This window comes from Pteropus alecto, unplaced genomic scaffold, assembly GCF_000325575.1.
Source record: "Pteropus alecto unplaced genomic scaffold, ASM32557v1 scaffold42, whole genome shotgun sequence".
Taxonomy (NCBI): domain Eukaryota; kingdom Metazoa; phylum Chordata; class Mammalia; order Chiroptera; family Pteropodidae; genus Pteropus; species Pteropus alecto.
In genome coordinates, this window is record NW_006434825.1 from 15,933,909 (window position 1) to 15,951,544 (window position 17,636).

General features: G+C 42.5%; 1 protein-coding gene across 8 annotated transcripts in view; it reads left to right on the plus strand.

Annotated features, from left to right (window-relative positions):
* Positions 1 to 17,636, plus strand: part of HYDIN (HYDIN, axonemal central pair apparatus protein) — a 337,481-nt gene that overhangs the window by 308,292 nt on the left and 11,553 nt on the right. For 7 of the 8 annotated variants that reach the window (XM_025045274.1, XM_025045278.1, XM_025045276.1 and 4 more), the window contains 8 exons: positions 3,110 to 3,257; positions 3,693 to 3,900; positions 4,439 to 4,660; positions 8,125 to 8,294; positions 10,097 to 10,295; positions 12,032 to 12,190; positions 14,612 to 14,889; positions 16,027 to 16,246. In XM_025045274.1, coding sequence (XP_024901042.1) covers positions 3,110 to 3,257; positions 3,693 to 3,900; positions 4,439 to 4,660; positions 8,125 to 8,294; positions 10,097 to 10,295; positions 12,032 to 12,190; positions 14,612 to 14,889; positions 16,027 to 16,246 — 1,604 coding nt within the window. Of the gene's footprint in view, positions 1 to 3,109; positions 3,258 to 3,692; positions 3,901 to 4,438; positions 4,661 to 8,124; positions 8,295 to 10,096; positions 10,296 to 12,031; positions 12,191 to 14,611; positions 14,890 to 16,026; positions 16,247 to 17,636 lie in introns of those variants that run through there. The other variant, XM_025045280.1, reaches the window with a different exon arrangement.

The following is a 17,636-nucleotide window of genomic DNA, read 5'->3' on the forward strand; positions in this document are numbered from 1 at the left end:
AGATGACTACCACACAGACAAGTGGACCCCAGGGTTGCCAACTCTCCCAAACTTTTTGGTGAAAGTCAAAATTCCAAATATCTATCTAAATCTCTCTATGTCTACATACCATCCAAATACATGAAATACGGCAGCCTGGCCAACAGAGAATGTGGATGGGGTACGTCCCCTTAGAAAGACCTGTGAGCAAACAGCAAACACATTGATGTTGCTGGAAGAGCCAAATTGTACATGCCCTTCAGAGAGGTTAGAAAGGTAGTGATGATCTGGTAATGTCAGCCATCATAAACCTCAGTGCTGACAAGCCTCCGAGGGCACACAGGGTAAATAAACAGGAGCGTCTCTTACCACTCTGTTCCAAACTGTCTTCTTAGATTGTCTTCCAGTTCACGCCTTCCCATCTGGACATCACGGAAGCATTCTGGACTTTCTTAATCCCCGAACACAACATCACAGTCCCTTTCCTGCTGGTAGGCAAAGCCTCTGACCCTCTCATCAATCTGAACAAATCACACCTCAACTTCAGTTGTCTCCTCATCGGTAAGGCTGCCTTGTTGGTTAACATTTAGAGTTGGCGTAACCTATAGGGGAAGGGAGTGGGACCAACGCCTCCTGTGTACGTCAGGAGCAAACTTGGGTGATGGACTTGTCCTGGTGTCTTCCAGAAGCATGTCAGAGGGCTTTTCTCACTGTTCACAAAGCCACAAAATATTTACATCTCAATCTAATTTCCATCAAGCATCTTCTAAATCCACACGCTAGTAACCAAAGGAAATTTGGGAACCTTGCTACAGATCCTACTTAGAAGATTCCTTTAGGGCCCGCACTGACCATCTTCATTTCCAGAGCCTCATGTCAGCTCCATCCTACTTGTGTGTGCCCCCAGAGTATGGGCTGTACCTCTTTGATTCTTGGTGTGTGCCACAGTGGTCATATTTCTCTGCCGTCCTTTCATGCACTTATTTCAATAAATATTATCAAGCCCCATGTATAACCTGAGCACTTTTCTGTGAGCTGGGAATGCAATAGAGAAAGCCAAAGTTCCTACTCTTGTGATGGCTACATTCTAGGAATAGGAAGCAGATTACCAAAAAATAAATCAACAAAATATATAGCATGTCAGATGTTGATAAGCCTTGTAGCGAAGAATAAAGCAGGGTAGGGGAAATAAAGAATGCCAGTTGACAGTGGGAAGGTGACTTTTGAGCAGAGACCTGAAGTAAATAAAGGAAGTGATTGCCAGGTCACTTAGAACCCTATGACTCTATGACATAGATGTGGTGTGGTGTTTGTGTGTGTATCTGTGTGTGTGTGTAAAATACAGCAAAGGATTTTTTAGTAATTCATTCAATTTTTTATTTATAAAAGTAATATTATTCATAATAAACCAATCAATGTAGTGTTATATACGGAACAATTTAATAATCTTTTCCCACCCATCCTCTCTCATTCTTCTCTTTCCATCAAAGAAAACCAAAGTTAACGGTTTGATGTGTACTATCTCCATACATATCTTATACTGATAACATATAAGTAGGCAGAAGGAGATTATGGTGTTTCGTAAGGTTTTGAATAAATAAGTGAGGAGTGTATCATAAGAATAATAACAGCAAGACAAAAAGAATTTAATCTAAGAATGCAAGAGTAGTACATTTCAATATAATCATTACATTAACAGATTAAAGAAGAACAACCATGTGATCATATTAATACATACTGAAAAGTCATTGCTAAAATTCAGCAGACATTCTCAACAAAAACTCTAACAGGAAAAGAGGAATAGGGAAAAACACTTGAGTGAAGAAAATTAACCAAAATCAAGAGGCAAATGTTATCTTGTAATAAACCACTAAAACCATATCAATTAAAATCAGGAATTAGGCAAGGATGTTCATTATCACTATTATTATTGAACACTTTCTTAGTGACTTTAGCAAATACAACAAAACAGGAAAATTAAATATTTGGCATAAATACTGGGGGAAAAGACAAAACTATCTCATTTGGCTGTTGCTGATTTACTTCATACATAGAAAACTTCAAAAGGCTCTAGAGAAAAGCAAAATAAACTACTAGAATCAACAAGATCATTTAGTAAGTGGCTGGATGCAAGACAGATATACAAAAATCAATTGTTTTTCTTTCAGCAGTAAGCACCTAGAAGCAGAAACAAAAAATTCTATTCACTATTGACAAAACCTATATAATATCTAAGAATAAACATAACAAGAAAAGCCAAGGACCTATATGAAGAAAACTATAAAATCTTATTAAAATGCCTCCAAACAAGATCGGAATATTTGTCAGTTCTCCCAAAATTAAATGTAAATTTAATCAAATTCCATTAGAATCCCAACTAGAGTTACCAGGTAAGATATAGACACCCAGTTAAATTTGAATTTTAGGTACCTGTGAATAATTTTTAGTATAAATATGTCAGTATAAGTATGTCCCATGCAATATTTGGGACATGCTTATACTAAAAAATTATGTGCTTAATCTGTTAACCTTAATCCTAAAAGGAATGCAGGGGTGGAGGAAGAATTGGCTAAAATGATTCAAAAGCGTATGTGGAAAAATAAATCCTCTGCAATAGTCGAAGAAAGTAAGAAAAAGCAAAATAGTGATAGGAGATGGATTAGGGCCTGACAGGATACTCATGACATACCTTAGGTCTGATTTAAAGAGTTCAATGCAGGGATTATTTACAAAGATATGGGCAGAGTTAAGGGGCCTACCAGGGAGGGTGAAGCCCCCATTAGCAAAAGCAGGAAGGCATCGAATCTGAAGGAACAAGGAGGGAAAACAGTGTTGCCAGAATCCCAGGAGAGCTGTGGCTGAGGCAGAGGACCACATACCAGGAGCAGGGAATTGATGGAGTAAAGTTCTAGAAGAAAGAGGTAGAATTACCTCCAGAGGAGGAAGGTCACTGGTAAAGCAGAAGGATGGAAAAAGGGTAGTCGAAGGCTGAGAAGCTTGGAAGAGGAGAGAAAGGAAATTGGAGAACCTCTTCTAAGGAGGCTTCCTCTTGCCTGCGGAGCGGCGTCTGTTGAGAATGCTTCAGGAGCAGGTGTGAGGACACCACTGAGAACCGGCATTTCCTCCTCAGGCCGGGAAGCCAGGGAGACCGTGCAGATCATCAACAGGGAGGAACAGGGCTTCAGTTTTGCCTTTCAAGACAACTCCCGATATTCTGAGGGTTTCAGTGACAACCTGGTCGTATGTCCTATGGAAGGCTGGCTTCCACCACTGTCCAGGTAAGGAAAAAAGAAGGCCCCTAGGACTGTACCTCCCCACATGGTAGGAGCCCCAGGCCTGCCAGCCAGGAGAGTCAGTTTCCCTTAGAGTGCCCCTTTTGTAGTCTTCCACCTTTAAAATTTAGATATTAACAGTTCCATCTCTGTCCTATTCACTCCCTATTGTTCATTTTCCTGATGAATTGTGAAGTATTTAGAATTTTAAGCCCTTGTTTTCAATATTTTCCCTTATATTCTTTTCCTTACTGTCTACTGTACTTGTGAATTTATAAAGCAGTGCCCTGCTTCACCTGGCAAATCTCCAAAATTCATCATAATTTAGAGTCATGATGCCTTTTCCTCATAGCGTATCTGCTAATCCATTGGGCATATGTTCTTTAGCAGGTCTTAACTAGTGGCTTAGTCAGCTAATCTGCTATCTTCTTCCCCGACCAGGTTACCAATTGATATTTTCTTCACACCAAAGCAAGAAAGAGATGTGAACTTTAATTTGATCTGCAATGTGAAAAACAAAGCCCACCCTTTGACCTTAAATGTCAAGGCTGAGGGCTACACTATGAAAGCACAGATCAAGTGCAAAGACAGGACTGGCTTGAGCACTCTCTTGACTTCCAACCAGATCACCATTGTCAACTTCTATGAGGTAAAGGTGTGAAAGAGCCTTGTTCTCTCTTGGTTTCCACACTGACTGGGAAAGGCAGTACCCATGAATATTAGCTGAATCTCTCTGTTTCAAATGCCAGGGAAACCAGAAGAACAGAAACATGCCAGGAGCAGTTCCATCCCCAGAATGTGTACAGTTTTGATGTAAAACCTTTTATTTTGTTTTATTTATTTTATCTTATTTTATTTTATTTTATTTTATTTTTCGGGGGTGGAGAGGTGGTAGGGAAGGGGAAGAATGCTTATATTAAATATACAGGACGGATGTTTGGCTTTCAAGGGAGGTCTAAGGATGAGATTGCAATCTTACTCTTCAGATAGGAGAGGCTCCCCAACACTTAGTAGCTCTCGATGGAATATCTGACCACGTTAATCTAATCATACTCAACTCACTAACATCACCTGCCATTCCTATTTCTCAAAAGATATTTTCCCCCAACATGTTACATACCCTGATCCCAGAGATGAAACCATGGTTTGCATTCACTCAACATGCTGCTCTGTTGTCTGCCTCTCAGGTGGAGTTGAATGAATGTGTCCGGTGTGAATTCACCTTTATCAACACTGGAAAGTTCACCTTCAGCTTCCAGGCAGAGCTATCTGGCCCCAAAGCCCTGCTGCAATACTTGGAGTTTTCACCCATCGATGGCAGTGTGGATGTAGGGCAGAGTACAGCTGCCTCCCTGTCTTTCCATCCGTTTAAGAAGTGTGTCTTGAAGGGCCTAGAACTCAGAATCAAGGTGAGACCATTTAACATGGCCAGCACTGAATGCACTCACACAGTATTCTGTCTTGGCAAATTAACTCTCCTGTGTGCTCCTGGTCTTCTCCACCCCGCCAGAAGCTTCTGGAGAGTGGTTCTGTCGTGGAGATAGTCCCGCAATCTCTGTTATAACAGCCTCAACCATGGTGGAGGTGCCTGGTGAGTAAGTGTCAATTGAAAAGCAGTTGACCATCCGTGCACTGGAATATCATGCATTAAAATAAATAAGGGAGATATTTGGGAGGCGGAGAGAGAGAGAGCTTTGAAAAAGCTGCTCTTCCATAGCAACACTGGCAAAAACTATCAAAATCAACTTTTTCGGGACTCTCAAAATTAACCACAGGCTTGCAGCAATCCTAGGAGCATTTTTTTTTAATCTCCACAAAAAAATCTGTTAGAACTAATAAACGAATTCAGTAAAGTTGCAGAATACAAAATCAACATACAAAAATCAGTTGCTTTTCTGTACACTAACAACAAACTATCTGAAAAGGAAATTATGAAAATCCATTTATAATAGCACTAAAATAAGAATAAAATTCTTAGGAATAAATTTAAGGAGGCGAAATACTTGTATATTAAAAACTACAAAATGTTGATGAAGGAAATTAAAGATACGAAGAAATGGAAAGACTTCCTGTGTTCATAGATTGGAAGACTTAATATTACAATGTCTATATCACCCATTCGATGAAGTCCCTATCAAAATCCCAATGGCATTTTTTACAGATATAGAAAAAACAATTCTACAACTCATACAGAATCATGCAAGACCACAAATAGCCAAATCAATCCTATGAAAGAACAAGACTAGAGGCATCACATTTCCTGATTTCAAAATATATTACAAATCCACAGTCATCAAAATTATATAATACTGGCATAAATACAGACATATAAACCAATGTAACAGAATAGAGAGCCCAGAAATAAATTCACACATATATAGTCAACTGATCTCTGACAAGGGTGCCCAGTATACACAGTGAGGAAAGGACAGTCTCTTCAACAAATGGTGTTGGGAAAACTGGATATCCACATGCAAAAGAATGAAATTGGACCCTTTTACATCATACACAAAAATCAACTCAAAATGGATTAAAGACTTAAAGACCTGAAACTGTAGAACTCCTAGAAGAAAACATAGGGGGAAAGCTTCATGACATTGGTCTTGGCATGTTTTCATGGATTTGACACCAAAAACACAGGCAAGAAAAAAAAAAAATAAAAGTGAGACTCCCTCAAACTAAAAAACTTCTGTACAACAAAAGAAACAATCTGATGAAAAGATTATCTTTATTCAACTCCTTAAGAAGAAGTTGATTCACAGGGGGCTGTGAATCAGGGTAAAACAACTGGAACCCAAGGTGAATTCCATAATTTAGAGGGAAATTAAATCATAGCGAAGTCTAAAAACAAAACTAAAACTTCTAGCCTGGAACCCAGTGGCAGAGTTACAGCTACCTCCCCTGAGAATTTCCAGACATGTGGCCTCAGAAGGGGCTTTTTCAGACTTTAATTTCTTACAGCAAAAAGAAACATTAAATTTCATAGATCTTCCTACTCTAATTGACAGAAAAGATGAAGGTAGTAAATTTTAACCTTTTTTCAGAAAATCACTCACAAAATGTAAAGATTTTAAAAGCCTTAAATAAGATGGGGATGTGAAGTACAGCATAGGGAATATAGTCAATAATACTATAATGACCATGTATAGTGCCAGGTGGGTACTAGACTAATCGGGAAGATCACTTCATAAATTACATAGGTGTCTAACCACTATATAATATAAACTAATATAAAATAATATTGAATGTCAACTCTAACTGAAAAAGAAAAAAGAAATAGAAAATGACAACCTTGTTAGTAAGAAAATGTCTTCCAGCCTGGCTAGCTGAATATATAAAGAAATATGTTAATTATTTTGTTATGGAAATATCTCTGGTATCTTGAAATATTTTTGCCTCTTTGCAACCTAGAAACAAGGTCGCAGATTAAACCCACCATTATAAACAAACAAACAAATAAACAAACAAATAAATAAATAAAATCTATAGATAGATCAATAAAAGCCTTAAATAAGAAAATGTTTTTAAATTTATGAAGTCATTTATGAAAACTTATACCAAGGACTGTTATAATGTTTATTCTAATGATGTTTAGGATGAATATTAGATATTTTGTTTTAACCATCAATTTATTAAATTTCATATTAGAAGTTTTTGAAGAGCATATTAGGTTTATGTACCAATGGGCATATGCATTATCTTGTGGTTGAGAGTCCAGGAAGTGACCCATATGCCTTCTGTTTTTACATTCTTTTACCCTTGGCATTTTGGCCTTTGACTTCATTTCTGTCATCTCCTGGTCATAAGATAACCATCCCTCCTGCAGCCCTATGCCTGCATTTCAGAGTGGAAATAAGGGGAAGAGACTGAAGGCAAAAAACTTTCCCAGCAAGATTTTGACCCTTTATTCAAAATAAGATACCTTCTGTTTACATCCTGATGGCCAGAGCTATATCCGATAGCCACCCTTAGCTACAAGGAAGAATGGAAAATCATATGGTGTTTGTCCTTTTCTCTCTGACTTGTTTCACTTAGCATAATATGCTCAAGATCCATCCATGTTGTTGTATATGGCAATATTTCATCTTCTTTATGGCTGGGTAGTATTCCATTGTATATATGTACCACATCTTTTTTAACCAATCAGCCATCAAAGGACACTTAGATATCGTATGATGTTACTCATATGTGGTATATAAAACAAAAATCAACATATGAACAAACAAGACAAACATACAAATGAACAAAAAAAAACCAGACTAATAGATGCAGACAATGGAATGGTAGTTACCAGAGGGGAAAGGGGCTGGGGGGAGGACCAAGAGGGTAAAGGGGGTCAGATACAAGGTGATGGAAGGGTATTAAACTTTGGGTGGGGAGCACATATAGAGTATACAGATGTTGTATTATAAAGTTGTATACCTGACATTGTATAATGTTATTAACTAATATCAAGTTAATTTTTTTAATGTTTAAAAAATATAACTAATATAAATTTAATTTTTTTTAATGTTTAATGAGAAATCAGATATTTTCACCTAAACACACTGACAACCCATTAGAGGCCCACCAATAAGGAAGCCTTGGGAATCAGATGTTTGGTAGTAACTAACAGTCTCTGCCATACCCCTCCACCTTCAACCCGAATCATTGCTTCAGGTGCAAAGCAAGAGCCAGTGTAGGATCTGATTGCAGAGCAACCCGCCTTGCTTCTCTTAAACAAACCTCTAACCTATGAATCAAAATCTCTGCAGATGGAACCCTGTGTTTTTTTAAATGCCCGACTGCCTCCCTCTTTCACCTGAGGACTTTATAAGGGCTCTTTCCTCCCATGTCTCCTAATCACGTTCCACCTGCCATTCCCTCCCCACAGATCAGCCACGGTCTAACATTTATATGCAGCATCTCAGGCTGTGCCGTGAGCCCGGCCATCCATTTCTCCTTCACCAGCTACGACTTTGGGACCTGCTTCATCTACCAAGCCGGGATGCCCCCGTACAAACAAACCCTGGTCATCGCCAACAAGGAAGAAACGTCTATGAGGTAAGCAGACTTCCCAGAGCTTCCAGATGATTCTGCAGCTCCCTGGGGTCCTACAGCCTTCACACAGATGAAGTCCAGCCATGACAAGAAAAGAAGGGTTACGGGAATGAGTCAAACACAGATGGGCATGAATCCCCAGTCTCCTTTCCCCACCGCTAGTACTGACATTTGGACAGCCACGAGATACTCTGCTAAAAATCTCTTCTTGAAGTGAGGAGAGCAATGCTAAATGACTTGATGAGCGGGTAGATGGCTTCCATTCACTGAAGTTTGGGGAGTTAAAAAGTGAATGTCTTAGGCCAGTGACCTTGCAGCAAATGGTAGATCTATAATGAGCCTAAGCCTTTTGATCCAAATCCAGCCTCACAGCACCATCCCTGTGTAGAATGTTCCAGTTCAGGTCTCTGGGCTCTATTACAAACCTAACAAAACAGCATCTCTCAAGACTGGCCCAGGGACCTGTGTTTATTCAAAGCTCTCTAGATTACTACTATACAGTAGGATTTTCTTTGATGATAAAAATGTTATATATCTGCATTGTCCAATATGGCGGCCTACAGCTGCATGTGGCTATGGAGCACTTGAAATTTGGCTAGTGCAAGTGAGGAACTGAATTTTGTATTTAATTTTAATTCATTTTAATTTTAATTTAAACCGTCACGTACTTAGTGGCTACTGTATTATTAGCACAAGTCTAAGTTTGAATCCCAGCTCTTCTCTAGCTATGTGACGTTGGGCAAAATTTTTAAACTTTCTGTGCCTCTGTCTTTTTGCCCAAAGCAGGATATAATAATAGTACCTCCCCTATAGGGTTATTAGAAGGATCAAATTAGTTCTTCTAGAGATAGTACTTAGAACGGTGCCTGGAATGTTGGAAATGCTCAATTATTGTAATCCGCTGCTGCTGTGGTGTGGTGGTGGTGCTAATCCTAAATATTAAGTTACAAGAGTGTAACTTTAAATACTAATTTAAAAATCTTATCTACCTATACTTTTTCTTGCATGATTTCATTTAATCTGAGTCTTGCTTTGTTTACAGCATTAAGCTCTACGTGTTGGCCTAGCTGTACTCCTCTAAGCACGTGAGGCCCACAGAGAGGTTGTAATAGGTCCAAGTGCCTTCCCACCCATGGGTAGAGTAGGGCAGACACGATCTTTGAAGATCCCTTCTAGTTGAGCAATTAGTCAGAATAATATTAGCTCACCTTTATGGGATGTTTCTTGTGTGGCCTGTATAGCGACTGATTTAGTCACTCTATCTCATGTAATCCTCACAACAACCTTATGAGGTCACTGTCACTACTCCCACTTTACAGATAAGGAAACTGAGACTCAAATGGCTAAGTAACTTTTCTAAGGTCACGTGTCTAGTTAGGGATAGAGCCTGGATCCAAACTCCTATCTGTCTGACTCAAGAATACTCCTCTCCTCTGTGCTTTGCCAGCCAATTACTTCAGGAAGCACTTCCTTCTTATGAGAAGAACAAAACATGAACTGCGTTATCAAGAAAGAGAGAAGGAATAGAGTGGGAAGAGCACTGGGGAAAGGGGTCATGGGACTTTGAGTCTGAGCCTCAGTTCTGCCAGGATCTCGGGGTGTGATTTGGGGTCAGCAACTTGACTATGCTCCGGAGAATGCGGGCTGGATTATTGCCGAGGTCCCTTTCAGCCCTTAAATTCTATGACTCTCGGACAGCAGGGCAGGAGACCCATCAGGACCCAGGTCAGAGAGAGGGGGACGGAATCGGTCCCTCCGGGTAAGGCTTCGCAGACCTGACACACCTTCCTCCTGATGTTCTCCAGCATAGATTGCTTGTACACCAATACCACCCACCTCGAGGTGAACTTCCGTGTTGATGTGATAAAGCCAGGAAAGGCCCTGGAGATTCCAATCACCTTTTATCCTCGAGAAAGTATCAATTATCGAGAACTCATCCCCTTTGAAATCAATGGGCTCTCCCAGCAAGTAGTTGAAATCAAAGGGAAAGGCACCGCAATGAAGGTAAGGGAGGTTTGGGAGATCCTCGGACCGGCCCCCTCCTCCTCGCCCTTCCCAGTTACCTTGGCCCCCCTGAGCCCACACCCACTCCCTCTCTACATCTGCCCCCAAGCTGCTCTGTCAGAAGTCAGCCACTCAGGGGTGAATTGTCAAAACAGGCTCAAGTGAACCATAGATCTTACTCAGTACCAAACTTTACTATATCAAAGGACCCAAGCACTAGAGACACATTCTTGGAAAAGTTTAAAACTATCAGATGCAGGATCCCAAGCATGTCCTTCTTCTCCCACATTATGGCATGTTTTGTTTTCAGATTTAATGGGCAAGATTTGTTTTAAGTAATGTATGCAGATATTTTTCAGTTATGGAATATCTTTCCTTAACACCACAGTGATTAACGTTCTTCAGCCAGCCGCAGGTCCCAGGATTATATTTGATTGAGAACATTCCTTCTAACCATGTGCTCCTAATAGAAAGGACTGGTCCAGCCCTGCTACAATCTCTTTCTCCTCTGTGACCGGTAAACATTTAAGGTGTCTGTCTGGTGGAAGCATTGCATTTAATAGGAGGTTTTAGAACACCGAAGACCTCCCGAGATTGTCAGGAATGTATGGGACATTTCAGCAACCAAGAGAAAGTAAGAGGAGTGTATTTCTGGCATCCTTCCCATCAAGCCAGAGGAGCAACAGAACAATGCCGTCTGGTGTGTCTGTGGCTAAGCCAGTGACAGGCTCTCCTCGGATGTCACTGATTCATTCGTTGGATCATTCTTTCACCCCCTCGCTCAGCCCCATTGCATGTTAGGTACTTCAGGGAAATCCAGAGGTGACTTAAACATGTTCTCTGACTTCCAGGGGCTCACAGGCTGGTGCTGGAGACTGACTCTCTTTTTTAGACAAAATGAAAACATGTGAGCAAGATATAAAGATAGCTGGAGAGAACAGGTGCAGTTTAGTGACTGATCGAATGACAGTGACCAGTGGGTGTTGCTCGTTGTGGGTCAGTGCCACTCTGGAGGCAAGGCCCAGCCTGACCTGCACCGATCCAGGCCAACACTTTGTTCGATGAGGATTTTGAAGAGTATTTACTTTTCCGCCTCTACTGCCATCCTTCTAGTTCAAATCACGGTCATCTCTCACACCTCAAGGCTTTCTCTCTTGCCTTCTTCCAGTCCATTCCACAGAGGAGGGAGCTGAGCGCTCTCTCTCATGAAATACACATTTGACTGGGGTGCTCCTGCTTCCTGCTCCTCCTGGAATAAAACCTGACCAACCCTCCAGACTTCATCTTCTCAGGTCTCCCTCACTCCCAGCCACAGGCCTTGACTGGGCCACTCCCTCTGGCTCAGGGCCTTGATGTTGGGGTCTCCACCCCCAGGGGTGCTCTGCAACCCCACACCCACCCTGACAAAGTGACTAGATCCTACCCTTCTTTTAGCTCTCAGTGCGAACATGCCTCCCTCAGGGGGGCCTCCGCAGACTCCCAGTCTAGCTCGGCCCCCAGTAATACGCTCTCCAGGTACCCTGAGCTTTTCCTTCACATCTTTTAACCCGGTTATAACAATGTAATTGTGTGGTAAGTTGTCTAGTGGGCATTTTATGCACATAAATGTTTACCGAGCGAGTAAATGCGGGACTCTGAAAGAGAGGGACCACCTTGGCTCACCAGGGTAGATGTGTCATATTTATTTTTCCCATTAACTGATGAACCCTCCCTCCCTGCTCTTTTTTGTCGCCCAGATTTTAGTCCTAGATCCAGCCAATAGGATTGTGAAGTTAGGAGCCGTCCTGCCAGGACAGGTTGTGAAAAAAACAGTTTCCGTCATGAACAACAGCCAGGCCCCGCTCACATTTATCCAGTCGATCCTGTTTTCGGTCCCAGAACTCCAGGAACCCAAGGTTGGTACGTAGGGCTCCCAGTGGTACAGATGACTGCGCTAGCAGCACTAACAGCTCACGGGTCTCCCGCACCTTCCACTTTCTGAGAGCAATCCATGTGCCGCCTCTGACCATCTTCACGGAAACAGAGCAGGGTTAGTGCTCTCATTCTCATTTTACATGTAAGGACGCCAAGGCTTAGAGAAGCTGCCCCCCTCTCTAAGGGCAACAGAGGGAAACAGAAAGAGATACGCTTCAGTGAATCTGGATTCTAAGGTCTAGACAGAGATTTCATTGTAGAAAATTTGAAAAATATGGAAAATCATAAAAAAAAAAAAAAAACATTTTGCCCATAATCTCATACCCAGAAATAATCACGTAATGTTTTGGTGCCCGTCTTTCCAGTGTTTTTCCTACACTTTTTTTACAGAAAAAAAATTACAATGTTCATAGTGTTTTGAAACGTGCTTTAATCGTTTAGTAATATATTAGAAACATGTTCCATGTCCTTCAATGTCATGTGTTCATTGCTACCTCCATTATGTAGCTAGACCTATTCCCTATTTCTGCTCATTTCAGGTGTTTCTAATGTTTTGTATTACAAACAACATTGTAATATCCACATAACCAAACTTTTGTGTGCGTCCATGACTCTCTGCTTAAGACAGATTCCTAGGAGTGGGCTTGTTGCATTGAAAGGAAGAATATGTTTCCATACACGTCACCAATCTGCTCCCTGAAAGGCTGTCTCCCTTTACACACCCGTCAGCTGTGTAAAAGAAGCGTGCTTGTTGCTAAAGCCACATCCTTGAGTTCCCTGGAGAGAGAAGCCACCAGTGCTGGCCACCTGCTCCCCATCTTACAGTCATCAGTATCTGGATGGCCCTTTGAAATGAACCTAGAGTTTCACTCCGAGGGTGAACTTATCCACCACTTCATTCAATTCATTCTTACTCAGTAAATACGAGTTAGGTGCTGGAAATATAAAGGTGTATATTAGTCACCTTGGGCTGCCATAACAAAATACCATAGACCAAGTGGCTTAAAGGGCAGACATTGATTTTCTCACAGTTCTGGAAGCCAGAAGCCTGAGATCTGAGAGCCAGCCTGGCGAGTTTCTGACGAGGACTCTCTCAGTTCGTAGATGCTCACACAGCAGAGAGTAAGCAAGACTGAGCTCTCTGGGGTCTCTTCGTGTAAGGGCACTAAGACCACCGCAGGGTCCCCTCTCAGGACCTCATCTACACCTAATTACCTCCCAAGGACCAGGAAGGGGCTGCTCGGAGGGAGGTTTGGGACCCTGGAAGACCCCACAGTGGAGAGAGAGGTCTGTCCTGAGTTTTACAGGGTGAAGAGGTGTCTCCCAGGCAGGCAGGTTGGAGAGGGTGCTCTGGCAGGCAAAGGTATATAGGATGGAAAGAGTCAGTGCTTTTGGAAACCTCGATGTGATTCAGTGTGGCAGGAGTTCTGCGGATCACCTGGGGATGCAGGATACAGAAAAACTGGCTGTAAGAGGCCAGCCAAAGCAAGAGACCTAGTGGGCACCTCAGCCCAGGACCCCACATTGCCCACTTTGCCACCCAGAGTAAGAGAGCAAACTTGTTACTTCCCTTTCCTCACTAATCCAAATTAAACTCCTTGGTTCCAGTGGGTCGGGGCCCCTAACTATCTGGCTGTACCCATTCTGCTTCTTTGGGTGATCAGACTCAAGCTGCCAGAGTGCCGTGCTGACACCATCACCCTGGGACTGGTTTCCAACATCACTGTGTTTGGGAACTCTCTAGGATCACTTTCCTATGGCAGCTTCTCAGCCTGTAACTAACTCCCTGCTGCCTCAGGCCCCTTGCTGGTGAGTGCTCAGTGCTCTGTACCAAAGGGAGCTCAAGGGCGAAAAGGGGTTTGGCTTCCTTAAAGCTGATTTTGACTTGCTTTTTACCAGAACAAAGGAGGAAGACCATACAAATTCAAATTTTAGAATACACCAGTCATCTAGGGCATTTTTGAGAAGGCAGGTTCCAGGATCCCCCAAGGACACTGATCCAGTCAACCTGGGGTAGGACCCAGGAATCCGCATTGTAAGAAGCACACTGGGAAGTGTGATGCAGGTCGCCTAGGGAGCGCTCCCCAGAAAATCACTAGAGCACCAAGTTTTTCTATTTCATCTTGCTATTTCCTCCACCAGAGAGTAGAAATTATTTGCAAGGAGCTGGAAAAAGAATTAACCTATATTGAATGCCTATTATGTGCCACACATTTTACACAGATGATCAGAATCTAAGTTACAGGGACTTTAAATAACTTATCAAAGATGACGCAGCTGGTAAGGGAGAGAAGAGAGATTTGACCCCTGGGCTGTTACAGCCCCAGCAGTAAGATCTCCAGGAATGGTGGCCTCAGAAGCCCCGCTGTCCTCAGCTATTAAGTCCTTATCATTCTGTCCAGGTCATCACCTTGACACCATCCCACAGCATCACTCTGAAGCCCAAAGAAGTCTGTAAGCTGGAGGTCATCTTCGCCCCGAAGAAGCGCATACCTCCCTTCTCTGAGGAAGTGTTCATGGAAAGCATGGGGCTTCTGCGCCCCCTCTTCCTCCTCAGCGGCTGCTGCCAGGCCCTGGAGATCTCCCTGGACCAGGAGCATCTTCCCTTTGGACCAGTCATATGTCAGACACAAGCCACACGTCGCATCCTTATGTTGAACACGGGCGACGTGGGTGCAAGGTAGGAGCGGAAGCTGAGAGCTCTGACCCTGGATTTGAATTAGACGTTTGTTTTACAAGTGTGGCCACCTTTTCTTTCCCCTCCCTTCACATCTCCTCCCTTCCCTGAAAATGTGACAGCAATGGCCTGTCCGCAGTGATGGCTACTGCCATGATTACTAAGAGTAATATGACAGATAACATTTGCTCAGTACCTGTCATAAGCTCTTTACATGGCTCATCTCATTTAATCCCAACAATTCTTTGAGACTGACACTGTGAGTGATCCATTTTACAGATGAGAAAACTGAGATAAAAGAGATTAAGTAACTTTTCCAAAATCCTGCATTTAGCAAGAACTTAAAATGCACAGGCGCAATGCTAAGCATTCGTACAAAAGATCCCATTTGATTATTCCAGGACCCTCTAAGGTAAGTACTGTATTGTCCCTATTTCACAGATGAAGTTGAAGCTCAAAATGGTCAGGTCCACACATCCAGGAAGTGACAAAGATGGGATTGGAACCCAGGTGTACCTGTGGCAACTCTCCTTTCAGTCTCTGGCCTCATGCCACCATAGCTATGCAGGCTGCACGGCACACATCTGCAGGGGGCAGCGTGGCAGCCCTGGCACTGGAAACACTGGCTGCATCGTTCACCCTCTTATCTCTTGCCTGAATCTAGCGCCAGACCACATTGGGATGACCACACAGGATCCCAGTGCCATCAAGAGCAGGTGTAACTCTCACATGAAGGGACTGCCTCCACCCTGCCGGACCTGCAGGCAGTCTCAGGAGGATTCTAGTCCTAGCTCAGCTACTTGCTGGCTGTGCGACCTTGGGTATACATGTGTACGCATGTTCATGTGCATGCTCCCCGATGTGTCACTCTGGGCAATAAGATAAGATGCAGCCACTTCCCTCCTTGATCAGCTCTGAGGGAAAGCCGAGTCATCTTACCCAGGAGTGAAGTGACCTTGTCCTTGTGCGCACCTGCCTCTGCTTTACCCGACAATCTTTCTCCTTCCCAGTCTCATGGAGTATATAAAGGGGTGAGCCTCCAAGCTAAAAGCCCAGGCAAAGTCTCGTTCTCAGCAGCATTGAGGATACCCTCAGGATACTAGTAAACTGTTTTCTTTATCTTCTTTTGTCTTGGAAAAGGTTTAAATGGGATGTCAGAAAATTTAGGCCTCATTTCTCCATCAGCCCGGAAGAAGGCTATATCACTGCAGGCATGGAGGTTTCTCTTGAAGTGATCTATCATCCCACCGAGGTGGGCAAGGAGAGTCTCTACAAAAATTTGCTCTGCTTCATCCAGGGAGGCAGTCCTCTGAGCCTCACCCTGTCTGGAGTCTGTGTGGGACCACCTGCAGTAAAAGAGGTCAGTAAGAGCTGCCCACACATGGGCCAGTGGCCAGAATGGGCCTAGCAAGCCCCACAAGTGAACTCAGCCAGGCCTTCCGGGTGGCTCTGTTCAAACTGCCCTTGGTGCCCACGTCAAACATTCAGACCTGCCCCTCCCCGCACAGGGCCTTTGCACATGCTATTCCCAGGTCTGGAATATTCATTTTCCCCTCTTTATTTAGTTAATTCCTGTTCATTCTTCAGCTCTCAACTCCAGCATCACATTCTCAGGGAAGCTCGCATTGACATCTCTGGTTAGCTCAAATACTGTTATAAGCTGTGAGTGAAGGGTAAACACCTTTACTACATTGTTGTTTTTTTAATGGCCTTGGGCTAACCTCCTGCTAGCTCTGTGTTCCTAGAAACCTAACAGGGCACTGTCAGCTGTGTTCCTGGCAACCTGCTTATGGTAAGAATGATCCCTGATCTCCATCTCTATACTTTTGTTATGTCAAGAATGTATATAAATGGAATCGTACAGCATGCTATGAACACGTACACACATGGGCATGAACATATGCTTTCCTTTTCTTGGGTAAATACCTAGGAGTGGAATGGCCAGGTCACAGGGTAGGTATATATTCACCTTCTTAAGAACCTACCAAACTGTTTTCCAGAGTGGTTGGGCCATCTTGCATTCCCACCAGCAATGTCTGACATTTCTACTTGCATCACACCCTTACCAACTCTTGATACAGTTCGTTTCTTTTTTGTATTGTAGTCATTCTAATAGGTGTGCAGTGATACATCATTGTGATTTTTAATTTACATTTCCCTAATGCCTAATGATGTTGAGAATCTTTTCATGCACTTATTTGCCATCCATATGTATCTGTTCAAATCTATTTTTAGTTGGGTTGTTTGTTTTCTCATTATTGAGTTTTGAGAACTTTTTATATATTCAAGACCCAAGTTTTATATTGAGATCTTTAATCTGTTTAGAGTTTTATATGTAATACAAGATATGGATTAAAATTCATTTTATTTTAGTTTTTTATATATAGATATCCAGTTTGTTGAAAAGATTATCCTTTCTCCATTGAATTGTCGTATATGGATATCCAGTTGTTCTAGCACCATTTGTTGAAAAGATTATCCTTTCTCCATTGAATTGCCTTTGTAATTTGGTCAAAAACTAATTAATCATACATGTGTAAGTCTATTGTGTAGGTCTATTCTTGTCCACTGATCTACTTGACTCTCTTTACACCAATACTACATTGTTCCACATTCAGTGGCCTGTTCTCACCCATCATAGCTGAGCTGTTGGTAGCATCCGACACTTTGAACAAGTACTTCCTCACATGGCTTCCAGGAGACTACCTTCCCCTGGTTCTCCTCCTGCTTGATTAGCTGTTCCTTCTCAT